General features: G+C 43.5%; 1 protein-coding gene across 1 annotated transcript in view; it reads left to right on the top strand.

Annotated features, from left to right (window-relative positions):
- Positions 1-18270, top strand: part of MEGF10 (multiple EGF like domains 10) — a 182162-nt gene that overhangs the window by 147431 nt on the left and 16461 nt on the right. Inside the window, exons 14-18 of the mRNA XM_019422125.2 lie at positions 8727-8873; positions 10063-10197; positions 10735-10863; positions 12656-12784; positions 17708-17836. Of these exons, the coding sequence (XP_019277670.2) occupies positions 8727-8873; positions 10063-10197; positions 10735-10863; positions 12656-12784; positions 17708-17836 (669 nt within the window). The remainder of the gene's footprint in view (positions 1-8726; positions 8874-10062; positions 10198-10734; positions 10864-12655; positions 12785-17707; positions 17837-18270) is intronic.

The following is an 18270-nucleotide window of genomic DNA, read 5'->3' as shown; positions in this document are numbered from 1 at the left end:
GAATGCAGCAACTTTGTCACACAGCATAATCTTGTAATGCTCTGTCCATCTGTGACTGGTTGCCCCACTGTCTCTTTGCTTCATGGCCCCAGTGTCTCATTTCTCTGGGTCTTCTGTGTAAGCTGTTGATCTGTGAGGATCTAAGATTGCTCTGAGACTTTTTTTTTTTTTTTTAAGAGAAGTCATCCACCACATTCACAGAACACACTTGGTATAAGCAAATGTAGATAGAGGAAAAGAAGGCTACTGGAGCTCCAGAAAGCACCCTCCAATTGCACAAAGAATTGTGTATTTTCCCAAAAGGAAGGAAGAGTAGACTCTGTGTTATTTACATAGAATACCATTTCATTGTCAACCCTGGGGAAACCCAGAAATTTTTATCAACAAACTTGCTTTTGAGTAAGTGCCTCGTAAGAATGTTTCTCAACATAGAGAAAGCCTTGCTTTTCATTTGGATACCAGGTGCAGGGCCAGATAAATAACATGAGCCTAGGGAAGTAAATGATTCGGACGCCTCTTCTCCCTGTTGCCGAGATTGCTTTAGCTGAGATGTTAAGTATCACCGGACAAGGTAGTCATGTGTAGCTTAATAGTGGGGCTTCAATGCAGTTGACACGGGGACTGGGTTCTTCCCCTGACCAAATCAGTAAGAAGGCACAGAGTCACCAACAGTGCTGGGTCACTGAGCATGCTGTGGGGAGTTGCTCATCAGTCCTCTGGGTTTAAAGCCAGAGATAAGGGAGAGCTTTATCCCTTTTTACGAAGAAATTGACACGTCTAAATTGAGGAAATCATATGCCAACCTAAGAGAATCAGCTTGCTTTTTCATGGTTGGGTTCATCCACCACTCCTCATGACTTTACCATCATTTTAATGTTTGATTGGCTTTTTCTTTTAAAGGAACTGAGACTCTATTTCTATCATTGATATTTCCATTTTACCTGGTTCTAAAACAAGTTTTCAAAATGTACGGCCATACAGATTACTCAAAGCAAAAGGTACATCTGACATCCCAAATACTATTTCCGAAAGAAATGTACCATTAAAAAAAGACAAAGACAGGGGCATCTGGGTGGCTCAGTCAGTTAAGCATCCGACTTCAGCTCAGGTCACGATCTCGCGGTCTGTGAGTTCGAGCCCCACGTTGGGCTCTGGGATGATGGCTCAGAGCCTGGAGCCTGCTTCCGATTCTGTGTCTCCCTCTATCTCTGCCCCTCCCCCGTTCATGCTCTGTCTCTCTCTCTGTCTCAAAAATAAATAAAAAATGTTAAAAAAAAATTAAAAAAAAAAAGACAAGGACTTTTACTATATGTAGTTATTTAAAACCTTAATATATGGATTTTTTAGCCCATTGATTACTTTACCAAAAGAGGCAGATTGTAGCAAAAAAAAAAAATGGGGGAAAATGAAACACTATCCAAAATATAGGCTGTGTCCTGGGCTCCTTCTCCCACACCTCTACACACACACACACACACACACACACACACACACACACACTGCTGTAAAGTGAGATTGGCTTTTCAAATGATTATTTTGAAGTCCCAGGTGTCAAAGAAATGTAATTAGTTGTGTTTGTGTATGTTTGTGTATTTCCACAGTAGTAAAGTAATATGCTTTATAAAGTATTTTCCAAAAACAGTAGACACATGCTGACTTTTTTCCTTCCTTTTTGCTCTGACTTCAGTCAGCCAAAACACCTCTTCACTGAGTATTATAGCTAATCAAGATTTCATTCTGGCTGTGGGGGAACATATGCCGTCCCCAGCCTGGTTCCAAGTTCTGGCTAAGATCACTGTCACCTGGGAACTTTTTTAACTTGTGTATTCCCTGTCCCCACCTCACACCTGGTGAATGATGAGCTGGGGGGTGCATGAGGAGGGCGGAGCCATTGCCTGCCCATAAAGCACCTTTTGCACAAATTTGGAGAAGGTTTGGAAATCTTTCAGGTTGTACTGCTTGGCAGGTGGAGGGCAAGGCGGATTTCTGCCCTCACTTAGCCCTGTGGCCAGAGGCTCTTGTGTAGTGTACAGCCTGCACAACCTTACTTGGTGGCCTCATTTATCATTTAACAAGTTATACATCGGCGCTTGGGTGGCCCAGTCAGTTATGCATCTGACTCTTGATCTCACCTCAGGTCTTAATCTCAGGGTTGTGAGTTCAAGCCCCATGTTGGGCTCTTAGGTGTGAAGCCTGCTTAAAAAAGGTTGCACCAGTGGCTCATGCAGTGACAGTTACCCGTCTGTAGACTGGCCTCTGTATGCATGTTTACTCTCACTATTGAAGAGGTGGGGGTTGCAGGGAGCATTTCTGTGGCAGAATCCTCATAACTGCTGGCAAAAGGCTTAGGGATGCATTCATGGCAGAAAAAACAGTTAAATGCTAAACTAAGAGGAAAGAGATGAAGGCACCAAATCAACCTCTCGAAGTCTTGGGAAAGAGAGAGGGACTGGCAACTATGTAGGAGGGTAAGGAGGGGCACAGAGAATAGGGAGAGAGGTGGGGTGCTTATTGGAGCCCAGCCAGGAGGCAGGGGGCATTACAAAGAGGAAATGTGTGTGTTTCCCCAAATTCTCCAAGGTTGACCAGGTGAGTAAGTGAACTGCTGCTTTAGCTACTGATCTGTGCCAAAGTGATCTCTCCTGTGGTGTTAGTGATGCCTGAGTTGTTATAATAAGGGGGAACCTAATTCTTTATGCAGTGACATCAAAGAGCAAGTGGAAGTGAGCTTTAATTAACATGCATGCATCCAATCAAGCAGGGTATTGAAGAGTGGACAACATTTGTGCAGCATTTATGTCTCTCTATCTATGCAGTTTTGTGGGGGAGGGAGTCCTGTAAAAGCAGAAGGTGGAGTCCCTGAGGTGAGAGTGGAGGAAGGGGCTTGCCTTCCCAAAAGAATGGCTGCAGAAAAAGCCAGAGCTCCCAGGGCCCCCCATCTGCTTAGCAGTCTGTTCTGTTTACTTTTATCCAGGTCCGGACTGAGGCAGGTCATGCCCTCTGGTGTTTTTGTCTTGCAGCTACAAATGCACACATCGACGATTTATATGATTTATCAGGATGTCCTTTCCAACTTGGTCATCTCTGTAAAGCAGATCCTTTTTTAATCCATCTTTACAATTCATAGTATCCAAATAGAAAGATTTGATTTAACAACCACATGTTGAGTGCCTCCAAATTGTGTGCAGCCACAGTGCTGGATGCTGGGAGCACGAGGGTGAAGCGGGGCCAGCTCCTGGCCTGCAGAAACTCACGTCCTCTCAGGGCGGACACAGCGTGGGCACAGGTGGTTACACCAGTGAAGAACGTCTCTACGCCAACAGTAAGCCTCTGCTTTGTTAGCGAGAGGATTAGAAAAGCAGCAAAAGTCTTATGACGCTTACTCTGGCTCTTCTCTTCTATACTCATCAAGCCCAATTATTAGTAACAAATCCCTCTCTTCCTTCTAATAGATGTTTAATAGCTTGTTGCTCAGGAACCAGACATCGAATCGAAATCATGTCCTTCGTTCACTAATGCCCCCAAAGAGTGCAGTACGGGCATTAGGAATACGAACAATTAGCAAGACGAGGAGTTTGGGTTCTATCTCTGAGAGGGAGAAGTAATGACAACCAAGATGATTTATTTTACCGCATTCATGCAATCACAAATGCCTAGTGAATGCTGGTTTCACATTGAGGCCGCTGGCATAATGCATCAGGCATGAAATGCACGAACATTTCTTTAGAGCTGCTTAGCTGAAGTTTATCACGATCATTCAGCCATTGCCTAGCAACTTGGGAAGGCTATCAAAGAGCTCTTTGTCCTCAGTCCTGGCAAAAACAGTCCCTCACAGATCGCCTTATCAGCGTTAGAACGTTGATCAGGAAAAAATGCTTCCACTGAACCAGAGATCCTTGCAAATTTAAAGATACCCCCTTCCCATTTTGTCCCCTCTTCCAAACGCATTAGGGCGTTGTTTCCTGAAGTAACTCCCATTAGAGCCTTTATCTCTTCTTCGGTAAACATTCCAAAACAATTTCTTCAAGATGCCTCCCTAATTCTTCGGTTGCTTTGTAATCTGGGCTAGCATTAAAAAACACAGACCTGAGCTCATGAAGGTATATCTTCTCAAAAATCAGCAAGGCAGACATTTCTACCCCCTTAGATCGGAAAGGTCACCATTTGAGGCATATAAAATATACATATGCTGGTTTTCTGGTCTGCATGGGCCTCTCATCACTTCTTTAGGGAAAGAAAGGATTATATGGTTGCTCCCATCCAGTTAGAAATAGTTCTGAATATCAAATTGGAAAGAGAGACGGTTCTTCTTGATTCACTCAACAAATCTTTAACACCCTCCGTGTGCTGGGCACTGTGGTGAACAGAAACACCATCTCTCTTTGACGGAGCTCCAGACTTCATTCATTTCCCTGTGCAGAATACGGGGGCAGGAGGAGCCAGTGCATGTACAGATCTTTCACCTCCATTGTCTCTTGCATTTCTGAGGAATTTATCCCCCCCGCTCCTGCATCCCAACTGCCTTTGACTTAGTTTAAGACCTTGTCATGTCTGTCTTTTTTTTCCTTTACCTGGATAACCCCAAACAGCCCCCTGACACAGGTCTTCTTTCTTCCAGACCCATCATCCTCAGACTGTCTTCTGCCCTCCAACCAACCACAAATTCAGTTATGTGCTTCTCCTGCTTCATTGTCCATTTGGTCCCTGTCAAATCCAAGGGGGAAGCTCACACTTCACAGCATGGCATCCTTGGCTTTGGGTATGTGACCATTGCCTGGCTGCCCAAACACCTCTCCTGTTCTTCCCCACCCCAGTTTTAGCTGTCCTCCATTTCCATATGCTTCTTTGGGCTCCTGGGCCTTGCACCCACCATTCCATTAGCTTGGAGCCCTTCTCCACCTTCCCAGGCTCTCTCCTTTTCTGACTGAGATCCCAAGACAGGGTTAGGTGTGCCTATTCTGGGGCCATTATCATTCCAGAGTTGAAGTTCTTTCTTAGAGAACCTATCACCAGGAAGCCAATAGCCCCTGGACCTCTTGAATATTCATTAAGTTGAATTCTCTTTTCTGTCTTTGATAAAAAAAGAAACATAAAAATATCTTGTAGGACTCCAGCAAGTTTGCAAAGATTGGGATGAGATGAATGCAAATAATTCAGGAATCACACACACACACACACACACACACACACACACACAGGTTAAAGCAAACTTATAATTATCTATCCTGAAAAAAGTTTTACTGAAGGGTTAGTCTTACAGAGAGGTCACATCAGTAGCTGTATACCTAGTGTGGCCTAGAGAAACACTTACCCAGGGACCCCCTCTGTGAGCTTCAGTGCCTGATATTTCACAATTAGAGATTTATTTCTTAGGCTCCTCACGTGTGTATTCTCTTAAAATATTAGTATTCTCTAGAGAAGGTAACAACTCAACAGTAATCAATTTACCTTACCTTTTCCTGACTATAAGATGAAAGGAAAGATAATAGGAGGGCACAGAACTCTGAGGGGGAGGAGTATCAGTAGGAGAAAATAGGACAGCAAGGGGAAAAAATGCAGCTTCATGCTTTTTTCTAGAATTGCCCCCTGAGGCATACTTTATGTTTGTCTACAAATAGATTAGGCATTAATATCTGAAAAGCGATGACTCATTTTACTGATGGTAGAGAAAGAGAAAAGAGGTTGAATTTTTAGAGGAAGTTGGTCATAGAATTACTATAACTTACTTTCAAAGGGGAGACTTATTTGCAATCCTGAAATAAAAGATATTTAAAAGTAGGCTTGGTTCTGCTGAAATATTCTTTTATGATTGGAGACAGAAGATTTGATAGATGATCTCTAAAATTCCCCGTGATTCTCTGGAAATGAAATCATGGGTAAATCATGTGAAACAAGCGTATCATTGTAATGGATCTCTTTGCTATATCGTGGGCCTTGTTACTCTATGAAAATTACCTCGATAAAGTTGATTATGACAGATGGCTGTGCTATCCAGCTGGACAAACCTATTAAGGAAGAGGAATCAGATATGAAATAAAGGATCACTTTATTCAGATTTGCCAATCTGTGCTGGGGTCAGTTTTCTTAACATGCTCTGATTGAGAATGTGCTAAGTCACATATAAATTATGATAATCTATAATGCAAAAAAAGCAGCAGATAATTTTGACCTCAAGTGTATTCCATTCTGATTTAGCTGCATTTATTTAATGTGGTGGAGAGATTTGGCAAGTAGCTGATGAACCAAATCACCATAAATAGCTAAATCCCGCCCCTTCCCCTTTCCTCAAGCTCCCACCCCACAACAATGTGCCAGAAATGAGGACTAATTTTCAGGATGATTTTCAACTTCTACTTCTCCAAAGTCCTTACTGGGATTTGCATGGATGGCTGTAAACCAAAATGGCCAGAGTTCTCCGAATATCTGTCAAGCAGGAGTCCCCATCTTAGGTGCCATTAAATAGGTCCCTAGCTCATGGTCAGCGCTCAGAACCTGAATTTGAAAAGAGAGTGAAGCCTGTGACCCTTCACAAGGTTACCCTTGTTGGTACTTCCTTTAAGTTCATAAAACAAAATTTTTCCATTTGCAGCCTCTTTTTGAAGTGGTTTGCTCCTTAATAAATGCCCTGCCTCGTGTAGGTGCGAGCCCAAACACCAGATACAACTCTATAGCTGCTGAATCACGTTTGGTGAGCATAGCATTTTAGGATTCCACCTCAGCTTTTCAAAAGAGATTTGAAAAGAAAAAGAAAAGATCGTATGTTTGTGAACTCAAGAAAAAAAAAATCACAGGAGGCCAAAATTCCATATTTTATTCTACAGGGAATCCTTGAACCCCAGTCAGCTTCTAACAGGTCTGATCTCCTCCTTCAGCCAGCAGCGCGAGCTAAAATAATAGTCTTTTGTTGACTCAAGCTAGACACAATGAGGTCTGTGAGCTTTCATGCCTCCTTAACAGCCTTTACCATGTGGGAGATTTTCAGAAGGAGGAGACGGGAACAGTCAAAAGTGGAGTTATGGCTCAGCAGAAATGACTGTGCCAATTAGCAACGTTCACATTATGGTTTGGGGCTGCTTCTGTTGTAAGGTTTGGGCCACGGTAACTTTTCTCCTAATCAATTTCGAAGCAAAAACTGCTCAGCTTCCTTGGTGCTGGGTGGTGACAGCATTCTGGATCCCTAAGTGTGTGCGTGCTTGTTCTTACTGTGTTTGCACTTGGTCTGAAGCCAGCAGTTGCCAGTTCACTACTAATTATAACTCGCTGCTTCTCAATGCAAAGAGCGTGTCTTTGAGTTGGGGAGAATTCTGACTTACAAGAAAGAGGCCCCTGTTGTATTTCAAACACAAACTTCCCAAAGAGACTTCTCTTTTTTTTTTTTTTAATTTTTTTTTTTAACATTTATTTATTTTTGAGACAGAGAGAGACAGAGCATGAACGGGGGAGGGGCAGAGAGAGAGGGAGACACAGAATCGGAAGCAGGCTCCAGGCTCTGAGCCATCAGCCCAGAGCCCGACGCGGGGCTCGAACTCACGGACCGTGAGATCGTGGCCTGAGCTGAAGTCGGACGCTTAACCGACTGAGCCACCCAGGCGCCCCCCAAAGAGACTTCTCTTTACCTCACATAAAACCTGGTTTTATTTTTATTTTTGCCACTTTGCTTTTTCCCTTGCATTTTCCTTAGGCATTTGTTCATTCATGACCAACTCTAGAATTTCTGTTTCCGGGTAAGAGCTAAACACCTACATAGAGTAGTAACCTAATAATCAATAACTTGGACAACAGCTGCAAATAAGATCAGTTGTGATATTCTGCCTTTATCTGCCCAGTGCCAGATTCAATTCTTAAAGAAGAATTTAGTGGCACAGATTAGTGTATCTTTCCATCCTGTACAATGTAGCATCAAAATGTTTTTTTCTTTAATTTTCATTATTTTTTAAATTTTTTAATGCTTATTTATTTTTGAGAGAGAGAGAGACAGACAGACAGAGCATGAGCTGGGGAGGGGCAGAGAGAGAGACGGAGACACAACGTCCAAAGCAGGCTCCAAGCCATCAGCATAGAGCCTGGTGCAGGGCTTGAACCCACGAACCAAGATATCGTGACCTGAGCCGAAGTTGGACGCTCACCTGACTGAGCCACCCAGGTGCCCCTATCGTCAAAATGTTTTAAGATGGTGTTTGCTCCAGGGGGAGAGTTTTCTTTATGTAAAACAATTTAACCACTTTTTACTTCTTTTTATCTTTTTTACACTTGGTTTTTCTGTAAAGATAAAGGATGGGGGAAGAAGGAAGTTGCTGAGGGCTCACTGATAAAAATATTTTTGATAAATTTTGCCTTTAATAGACAGAGCCCTTGGGCTTCCCATTTGCTTCATCCTTTTAAAAAAGAAACATCACTAACGCGACAATAAATTATGTATATGTAAAAAATAAAAAAGTCAGTATAACAAAGGTGTTTTATTCCTGCTCTTTTATGACTTGGTAGAAAATCACCCTGGGATTATTTTAATGCTATGATGATACGATACATGATGATACAGTGTATGATGATGTACTGACGTATATAAGTGAATTTTAAACCTTATGCCATCCCGCTCATCGTTGCAGAGATAACCCAGTTTGGATACCATGACCGTCCTCCTCCTCCTCCTCGTCTGGGACTTTGTGTCCCAGAGGCACCAGCCCCCACTGCCTCTTAGTCAGCCTTGCCCGTGTGCATTGTTTCAGGTGTCCACTGTGACAGCGTGTGTGCTGAGGGACGCTGGGGCCCCAACTGCTCTCTGCCCTGCTACTGCAAAAATGGGGCTTCGTGCTCCCCAGATGATGGCATCTGTGAGTGCGCGCCAGGGTTCCGAGGCACCACGTGTCAGAGAAGTAAGTGTCTCAGTACGTGGAAAGGTCTGCCTTCCCTTCTCAGGTACCGTGTGCAGAATTATTATCTCTGTCCCACACCTCAGTTCGTGGCGCTGTTCTGTTGCAGTGGAGTGGGGAGGAGACTGTAATAGGTCTCTGTCCCTTGTGGAGCTGTCCTTGATAGCACTGCCTGAAGAGCTTTATTCGTTCCAACCTCCATGACGAGCCTAACAGATGGGGCTTTGGCCTTTCCTTCTCAGTAATGATTTCAATGCCTCATTGGCATCGTCGTCAGGATACGTTTCTTGATCCTGCCTTAAATCTTGCAAATGGTGTTCCAGAAATCCATTGACCTGTAAATATTTGATTCAGCAATTTTGGCATTGGCCTTACCTCAATTACCAGAAGTCAACATCAGCCAAACCTTGCGGCGAATCATACATCTTGCTAGTAGTCTCACAGCCAGTGCTGTGGGGAAAATAGAATTGCAGAGTTAAAAATGGAGGCCGTTGACATTGGTTAATGGGATTTTTAAGAGAGGAGGGGATCCATAAGATTTTACGAAATCTTTTAGTAAATGTAATCAAGAAAAGAATATATGGCTCTAAGACACATTATCCTTATTTTTAGATGACTTTTTTCTTTTTTCAGTGAAGGCTCTATGCATTTGTCTTGCGTTTAAATCCAAGTAATGTCTTGAGAAGAACCTAATTATGTAGCATTTTGCTTGCTCACTTCTCAATCACAGTCATTAATCTGGACCACGTTGAGGAGGAACAATCTTTTAATTCAGACTATAGATCTGTTTATTGCCAGTAATGAGTCTTAAAGAAAAAAGGATCAAGACATGGCTTGAGAGTATTTATTTGGCCTTATTAGATTTTAGAATTTTATTTCCTTTCATTTATTTGTTCAACAAAAATTCTTCAAGCCCCTGTTGTGTGCCAGGCCCCAGGTTAATTGGGACCATAAATGAGAAAATAAAGAGGACAGAGACATTTGCCTGCCCTCCAGCAATTCAGTTTAATGGTTTCTTTTCATTATTAAGGACTACCCTTCTTCCTTTGGTGCTTGTTTTAGACTTGGAAAATTCTCAGTATCGTTAAACAAAAAAAATTTTTTTGCCCCAAACTTCAACTAGATCCTGATGTGGAATTTGAGAGGAATACGTCTCAGGAAAGATAACTGTTGATTTCCATTCTGTTTTCAGTCTGCTCCCCCGGTTTTTATGGGCATCGCTGCAGCCAGACGTGTCCACAGTGTGTGCACAGCAGTGGGCCCTGTCACCACATCACAGGCCTGTGCGACTGCTTGCCTGGCTTCACAGGTGCTCTCTGCAATGAAGGTAAGTAAGGCGCATGGTGTCTGGGGGGAGGTGCGCGGTGCCGGGCAAGCCCCGTGCAATCTGTCCTCAGGCTTCCTCTCAGGCTTCCCCGAGGACGTTTTCAGCCACCAGCTATCAATGCCTTCTGGGATGCCCTTTCTGCAGCTTCTGCAGAAATGACTTTGGAAAAGCTGGCTTGCCACCCCGGCAGAATCTCTCTACTCTCTGAGCTGTGCTGCTCTTCGGTTTTAATTGGAAACAGCATCCCATGAAAAATCAATATCAGGGAGGGTTTGGACTCCCTGAGCAAGAAGCCATGAAGTCAGATTTCCAGAAATGTGATGATGTCTCCTCGTTTGTGATGCCTTAATGAGAATGTTGGGCTTCGTGTGTTTCTAAAAATGAGCCCATTCCAGATGACGGGGTGCTGTTGAGTGGAGGCAGCTACTAAATGGGCAGCTGGGCTGATGGCTTTCAAAGTTGTTTTCTGTCCCAAGACTCTAGAGTTCCATGCGATGAGATGTAATTGTGCGTTACTGACCTAAAACTTATTCACAGTGTGTCCCAGCGGCAGATTTGGGAAAAACTGTGCAGGGGTTTGTACCTGTACCAACAATGGAACCTGTAACCCCATTGACAGATCTTGTCAGTGTTACCCGGGTTGGATTGGCAGTGACTGCTCTCAACGTAAGTCTTATTTAGGAACAACCATTGATCTTCATTGGTTTTCAAATTCTTTGGGACTGAAGTAAGAGTGTTTATATAATTAAGAAATAATATATGAATAATTATGATATACATTATTTTAATTTTTAAATGGCTGTTTCCCCCACTAAGAGCTCTATGCAGTGTTCCTATGTTAAATCCAAATAAGGTCTTGCAAAGAGCCTAAATGGGTAGCATGCTTATTCACTTTTCAGTAACTCTTAATCTGTAAAATGAGGGTATTGGGCTCAGAAAATCCATTCTAAGTTTAATTTCAGACCTTGAACGTCACCTATCATTTTTCCCTTGTTCTTGGGCAACTTATGGTGCACACAATTTCAGGAGAATTTTTTTTTCTATTTTTTACTTACTTCAGACTTACTATCTTCATTGGGCCATATTCCCTACTGGGTAACCAAGTAAAAATTATAGATGGTCCTGCTTTGTTTTCCTCCGATTTTATTGAGAAATAATTAACATACATCACTGTATACTCTTAAGGTAAACAGCATGATGGTTTGATCTCTTTTTGTTTTGAAATGATCAGCTGATTCTGCTAAGACCCATCTTCTCATGTAGATACAATGGTTGTCCTCATTTTAAGCAGGTTTATTCCTTAAAGTTTTTTTTAAATGTTTATTTATTTTTGAGAGAGAGAGAGAGACAGAGTGTGAGCGGGGGAGGCTCAGAAAGAGAGAGAGAGACACAGAATCCAAAGCAGGCTTCAGGCTCCGAGCTGTCAGCACAGAGCCCAATGCGGGGCTCGAACCCATCAACCCCTGGGATCATGACCTGAGACGAAGTTGGACGCGTAACCAACTGAGCCACCCAGGTGCCCCAAAGCAGGTTTATTCTTGAAGCATTAGTATAAATGAAAAGGTTTTCTGTGTGTTTTTTTGTTTGTTTTTGGTAAATCAAATCGTTTTACCCCATAATATGATATTTCACAGATACTTTATCTGAAGCTCTTTTTGCTCTTAAATGGACAGTGACCCTCCAATGATTTCCTTTTATTATTTTCTGCTTCATCCAATTAAGAATTTTCATGATTAAACCAATTCTTACGTATAATTTACACCTTAAACTTTAAACAAATCTCTAGTGACAACTCTGGAGCAGAGCGACTGGTGTGTGACTTATGTGACACCAGATCCCTTAGTTTTTCTTAGTCCTATCATTTTGTCCATCTTATCTCTGCTTAAATGTTCTCTCCTTGGGGAAGCCTTCCCTGAGGGAGCGGCTCTGGTGAGCGATGTCTTGCAATACAAGGAGCACATGATGCCCAACGTCACATGATCACAACTGAGCCAATGGTTCTTGAAATGCGCTTTGATATACAGGTGCTTTGGATTATAAGCATGTTTCTGGAGTGAATTATGCTTGCAAAACAAGGTTTTACTGTATAAGGTTTCAAAGGGCGGTCTGGACCTTGCCTGGTCCTCTGCTATCTCTTCTGTGTCTAGAACAGTGCTGGGCACATAGGAGCTCAGTGTGCATTTGTTAGGCAAGTAAATCTATGAACTGTAGATGCTTTTTGTTCTGCCTGCCTCACTCCGCAGTCTGTCCATGAATACAGTGGCAGTAATGATGGTTGCCGTTGCAGTCAATGTTGCCATCTGGGTATTAGTCAGTCTGGGAGCACCGTGCTTTCTTAGTCCTGATGCACACCACTAACCTCCCATATGCAAGGAGATGGGCAGCAGGACGGAGTTCCCTCTGCTGGGTGCTGGTCTCCGGGCTCTAACCGAACTCTCCATGCGTGCTGTGGTTTCAGCTTGTCCGCCTGCCCACTGGGGCCCGAACTGCATCCACACGTGCAACTGTCACAACGGGGCCTTCTGCAGCGCCTATGATGGGGAATGTAAATGCACTCCCGGCTGGACGGGGCTGTACTGCACTCAGAGTAAGTGACAAGCCTTCCGAGACTCACCAAGGGAGCCACACCCAAGGGGGATGGGACCAAGCCTCGCCCTTTGCATGCACGAACTGAGCTCACCCAGGGTTCCTGGCGTTGGAGTGTTGTTTCATCTCCCCCGTGACCACTAGACGTCTAACTGCCTCTGTGTGGTTATGAGCTGTCACGTTCCAAGTTTTCTGTCTGTATGTCATTGCAGGACACCGAAGTGGAGCAGTGCTGTATGTGATGGTGTGCAGTTTCTTTCCTCACTCTCCTTTGACCAGACCCTATGTATAAGCACCAAACTCCCTATCATTTATCAATACATGTATCTTTGTACAGACATATGTACACATTTTTGTAGTATGTGATTCCTTTTATTTTTTTTTTAATGTTTTTATTTATTTTTAGAGAGAGAGAGTGTGAAAGGGGATGGGGCAGAGAGGGAGAGGGGGGACAGAGGATCCAAAGCCGGCTCCGTGCTGACAGCCTAGAGCCCCCATGCAGGGCTCGAACCCACAATCTGTGAGATCATGACCTGAGCCGAAGTCAGACTTCCACCGCTTGAGCCGCCCAGACATCCCTGTGATTCCTTTTATATGAAGATCAAGAACAAACAAATTGATCTGTTAGGATTATCTACTGGGAAGGTGCATGAAGGGTGATGAAAATGTTCTATATAATGGTTCAAACTGGGGTGGTGGTTACATGGATGTCCACCCTGTCATTTATTCCAACAGCACAAAGTTTGGGTTAAGTGACTGTGGCTAGAAAGGCAGTGAAGATCACAAGCCTTGCTCCCCGACGTAATGTGTGCTCTTGGAGAAGAGTGTGTTCCGTGGTTCTCAAGCTTAAGTGAGCGTCAGAGTCACCCAGGTGGCATGACAAACACAGACTGCTGGCCCCACTCCCAGAGTGTCTGATTCACTAGGTCTGGGGTGGGACCTGAGAATTCATATTGCTGACAACTTTCCACATGGTGATGCCAGTCTGGGATCATGCTTCAAGAACCACTCATTCTTTTTTCCATTTTATATCACATAGTGCCCCAACCATTTCTTCTTCTGTGAGGTTTTTACCATCATAGGATATAATGTGCAAAGTAGTCCACAGCTCAGCACTGTCAGGGAGAAAAAAGACTATTCTCTATCTTCTTGCCTTCAAATGAATAAAGGAGACAGCACGGGAAAGCACGAATGATGGTTACCAATAATAGTATACACTTGGTTTCAGTTTATTTATTTATTTATTTTGAGAAAGAAAGAGAGCACAAGCAGGGAAAGTGCAGAGAGAGAGAGGGAGAGAGAGAATCCCAAGCAGCTCCATGCTCCGTGCTGAGCCTGACACAAGGCTCGATCCCACAAATGAGATCATGACCTGAGCGGAAGTTGAGAGTCAGATGCTTGACTGATTGAGCCCTCCATGTGCCCCAATAATATATCATTTTATTCTTTTTTTAATCATAATATGAAATTTTAAATCCCAGAAATGAGCTGAGAAGGGAAAATAGGTCAGAAATTAGGCAATTCTTGGGGTGCCCGGCTGGCTCAGTCATTCAAGCATGTGACTCTTGATCTCAGAGTCTTTTTTTTAAATATGAAATTTATCGTTAAATTGGTTTCCATACAACACCCAATGCTCATCCCAACAGGTGCCCTCCTCAATGCCCATGACCTACTTTCCCCTCCCTCTTACCCCCATCAACCCTGTTTATTCTCAGTTTTTAAGAGTCTCTTATGGTTTGCTTCCCTCACTCTCTGACTTTTTTTTTCCTTCCCCTCACCCATGGGTTTCTGTTAAGTTTCTCAGGATCCACATAAGAGTGAAAACACATGGTATCTGTCTTTCTCTATATAACTTATTTCACTTAGCATAACACTTTCCAGTTCCATCCACGTTGCTACAAAGGGCCATATTTCATTCTTTCTCATTGCCAAGTAGTATTCCATTGTATATATAAACCACAACTTCTTTATCCATTCGTCAGTTGATGGACATTTAGGCTCTTTCCACAATTTGGCTATTGTTGAGAGTGCTGCTATAAACATTGGGGTACAAGTGTCCCTAGGCATCAGCACTCCCGTATCCCTTGGGTAAATTCCTAGCAGTGCTATTGCTGGGTCGTAAGGTAGACCTATTTTTAATTTTTTGAGGAACCTCCACACTGTTTTCCAGAGTGGCTGCACCAGTTTGCATTCCCACCAACAGTGCAAGAGGGTTCCCGTTTCTCCACATCCTCTCCAGCATCTATAATCTCCTGATTTGTTCATTTTGGCCACTCTGACTGGCGTGAGGTGATATCTGAGTGTGGTTTTGATTTGTATTTCCCTGACGAGGAGCGACGTTGAGCATCTTTTCATGTGCCTGTTGGCCATCTGGATGTCTTCTTTAGAGAAGTGTCTATTCATGTCTTCTGCCCATTTCTTCACTGGATTATTTGTTTTTCAGGTGTGGAGTTTGGTGAGTTCTTTATAGATTTTGGATACTAGCCCTTTGTCCGATATGTCATTTGCAAATATCTTTTCCCATTCCATCGGTTGCCTTTTAGTTTTGTTGGTTGTTTCCTTTGCTGTGCAGAAGCTTTTTATCTTCATGAGGTCCCAATAGTTCATTTTTGCTTTTAATTCCCTTGCCTTTGGGGAATGTGTCAAGTAAGATATTGCTGTGGCTGAGGTCAGAGAGGTCTTTTCCTGCTTTCTCCTCTAGGGTTTTGATGGTTTCCTGTCTCACATTCAGGTCCTTTATCCATTTTGAGTTTATTTTTGTGAATGGTGTGAGAAAGTGGTCTAGTTTCAACCTTCTGCATGTTGCTGTCCAGTTCTCCCAGCACCATTTGTTAAAGAGACCGTCTTTTTTCCATTGGATGTTCTTTCCTGCTTTGTCAAAGATTAGTTGGCCATACGTTTGTGGGTCTAGTTCTGGGGTTTCTATTCTATTCCATTGGTCTGTGTGTCTGCTTTTGTGCCAATACCATGCTGTCTTGATGATTACAGCTTTGTAGTAGAGGCTAAAGTCTGGGATTGTGATGCCTCGCTCTTTTTCAATATTACTTTGGCTATTCGGGGTCTTTTGTGGTTCCATACAAATTTTAGGATTGCTTGTTCTAGCTTCGAGAAGAATGCTGGTGCAATTTTGATTGGGATTGCGTTGAATGTGCAGATTGCTTTGGGTAGTACTGAAATTTCAACAATATTTATTCTCCCAATCGATGAGCACCCAGAAATCCCAGAAATGAGATGAGAAAGAAAAATAGGTCAGAAATTAGGCAATTCTTGGGGTGCCTGTCTGGCTCAGTCATTAAAGCATATGACTCTTGATCTCAGAGTCTTAAGTTGAAGCCCAATGTTGGGTGTAAAGGTCACTTAAAAATAAAATCTTAAAAAAAAATTAGGTGGGCACTCAGTGACTCAGTCAGTTAAGCATCCGACTTCGGCTCAGGTCATGATCTTGTGGTTCTTGAGTTTGAGCCCTGCATCGGGCTCTGTGCTGACAACTCAGAGCCTGGAGGCTACTTTGGATTCTGTGTCTCCCTCTCTCTCTGCCCCTTCCCTGCTCATCTCTCTCTCTCTCAACAATAAATAAACATTAAAAAATTTAATGAAACAATTGGGCATCGCTTGTTTAACACTAATTAGAAAACTGGAGAATAGGCTGAACAAGTGTTTTGAAACTTCCTGGAAGTGGGTATAAACCTTGAGCCATTGTTCAAAAGGGAGCATTGGCAAGTACAGATCTTGTCTCAGGCATATTCTGCCAAGATTGTATATATAGAAAGTTTTTCAGCTACTTAGAGAAAATTACTTACACATTACTATTTATCATTCCAATATTAGGGTCTACTTTAATCCGAGGACCTTTGTAAATGGACATAGCACAAGAAAGTGGGAAGGACATGGGGTCTGGAGCCAGACTTGCCTGAGTTTCCTGGCTGTGTGACTTAGGGCGTGTAGGGCTGAGCTCCCTGCTCTAGGTAGGGATACCCATCCCTGTGTGTCTGCACTGCGGTGAAGATTCAGTGAGAGGATGCATGCAAAGCATCTGGCATCGATTAGGTGCTAAATAAATATATGGCAATGGCAGTTGTCATTGCATGCTGGCATCTGTGCTCTGCCTCTGTTTCTTGGAAGTTGAACTTTGCTTAAGACCTCCATTAGAAAAAGAGAAAATAAAAATCCACATGGGATACTTAGAAGTAGCCATACAAGCAGCCTGTATTGAACGTTTTGTTATGCCAGAGAGCCCACACCCTTGCTGGGCAGCTGCTGGCCCAGGACAGCCCATGGGGCTTATGTGTGTCCTCAGCCAAGAGGTCTGGGTCTGGAAAATCATACAGCAGTGTTAGGTTTATGGATTTTTTTTTTTTTTTTTTTACAAAGCACCTATGAAGTGCTGGGGTTTTGTTTGTTTGTTTGTTTGTTTGTTTGTTTTTGAGTTTAACATTCTACTCTACATCTTTGGTGAAGGAGATGTTATCTAAGTCAGTAACGGATACGGTGGACAGGGCTAGCCGCAGACTGAGAGACGTTCTGTGCTGTAAGTAAAAGCATATGGGTAATTTTAATATATAATACCCATTTCAGTCCATGGCATTTGAGTCCAGGAGTCTAGTAGTTCAGGGAAAGAATGCAAGGAATTGCCCCCATACTTCCGCGGGGTTGGTGGCGTGCTTTGTCAGAAGATACTAGTCTTGTCTCCAGGAGCACCAGGTATGGAACCATTCTGCCTCCCGCTCATGAATTATGACCTCCTTGCACGCGCCCCATCTTGGGACTTCAAAGAAGCCTTTGTGACGAGCTGAGATCTGCATTACTGTCTTTATTCACTCTCCAGTGGCTAAGAACCTTTCAGGTTTAAACACAAACAGTGGGAAGCAAGAGCTGTGTTTTTCCTCAGCAGCCTCTGACTCTGCTGTCCTTCCCTCCTGCACAGGATGTCCTCTGGGTTTTTACGGAAAGGACTGTGCGTTGATATGCCAGTGTCAAAATGGAGCTGACTGTGACCACATCTCTGGACAGTGTACATGCCGGACCGGGTTCATGGGGAAGCGCTGTGAACAGAGTAAGTACGGGAGGGTGACCCGTCTGGTTGGTATTTTCCCCTAGAATCAGTTTTCCTACATGCCTGAACAATATGAAGGCAGGACCTGCATCTGTCAAGTTGTTTGAATGGATGGCTGGTCACTTACCAGCACTGTTGACTGTTACCGTCAACCCTCCCAGAGAGCTGGCCACCTCGGGGTCCTTGCTGGCTGTCTTTCCCCCTAAACTTCTTCTGGGTAAGTAATCAGTGCTCTGGGTGGAGGGGGTGTGGCTCCAAGGAGGAAGACAGAATTCAGGTTTTCCATCTGTTCACCCTGGCTCTCTCTAACTCTCCTGCTTATTTTTGGAACGTGGCTGCTCAAGGGCGTTACGAGCCAGTCAGAGTCAGAGCCCGGGTCCACACTGGAGGAGAATGCATTCTCTGGGGCCAGGCTGAGTGCACAAAAGGCAGGT

This window comes from Panthera pardus, unplaced genomic scaffold (assembly GCF_024362965.1).
Source record: "Panthera pardus isolate Hobbes unplaced genomic scaffold, ASM2436296v1 HiC_scaffold_2, whole genome shotgun sequence".
In the NCBI taxonomy this organism is placed as follows: Eukaryota; Metazoa; Chordata; class Mammalia; order Carnivora; family Felidae; genus Panthera; species Panthera pardus.
The sequence above is the reverse complement of the archived record's forward strand: the minus strand, read 5'-3'. Positions and strand labels throughout refer to the sequence as shown.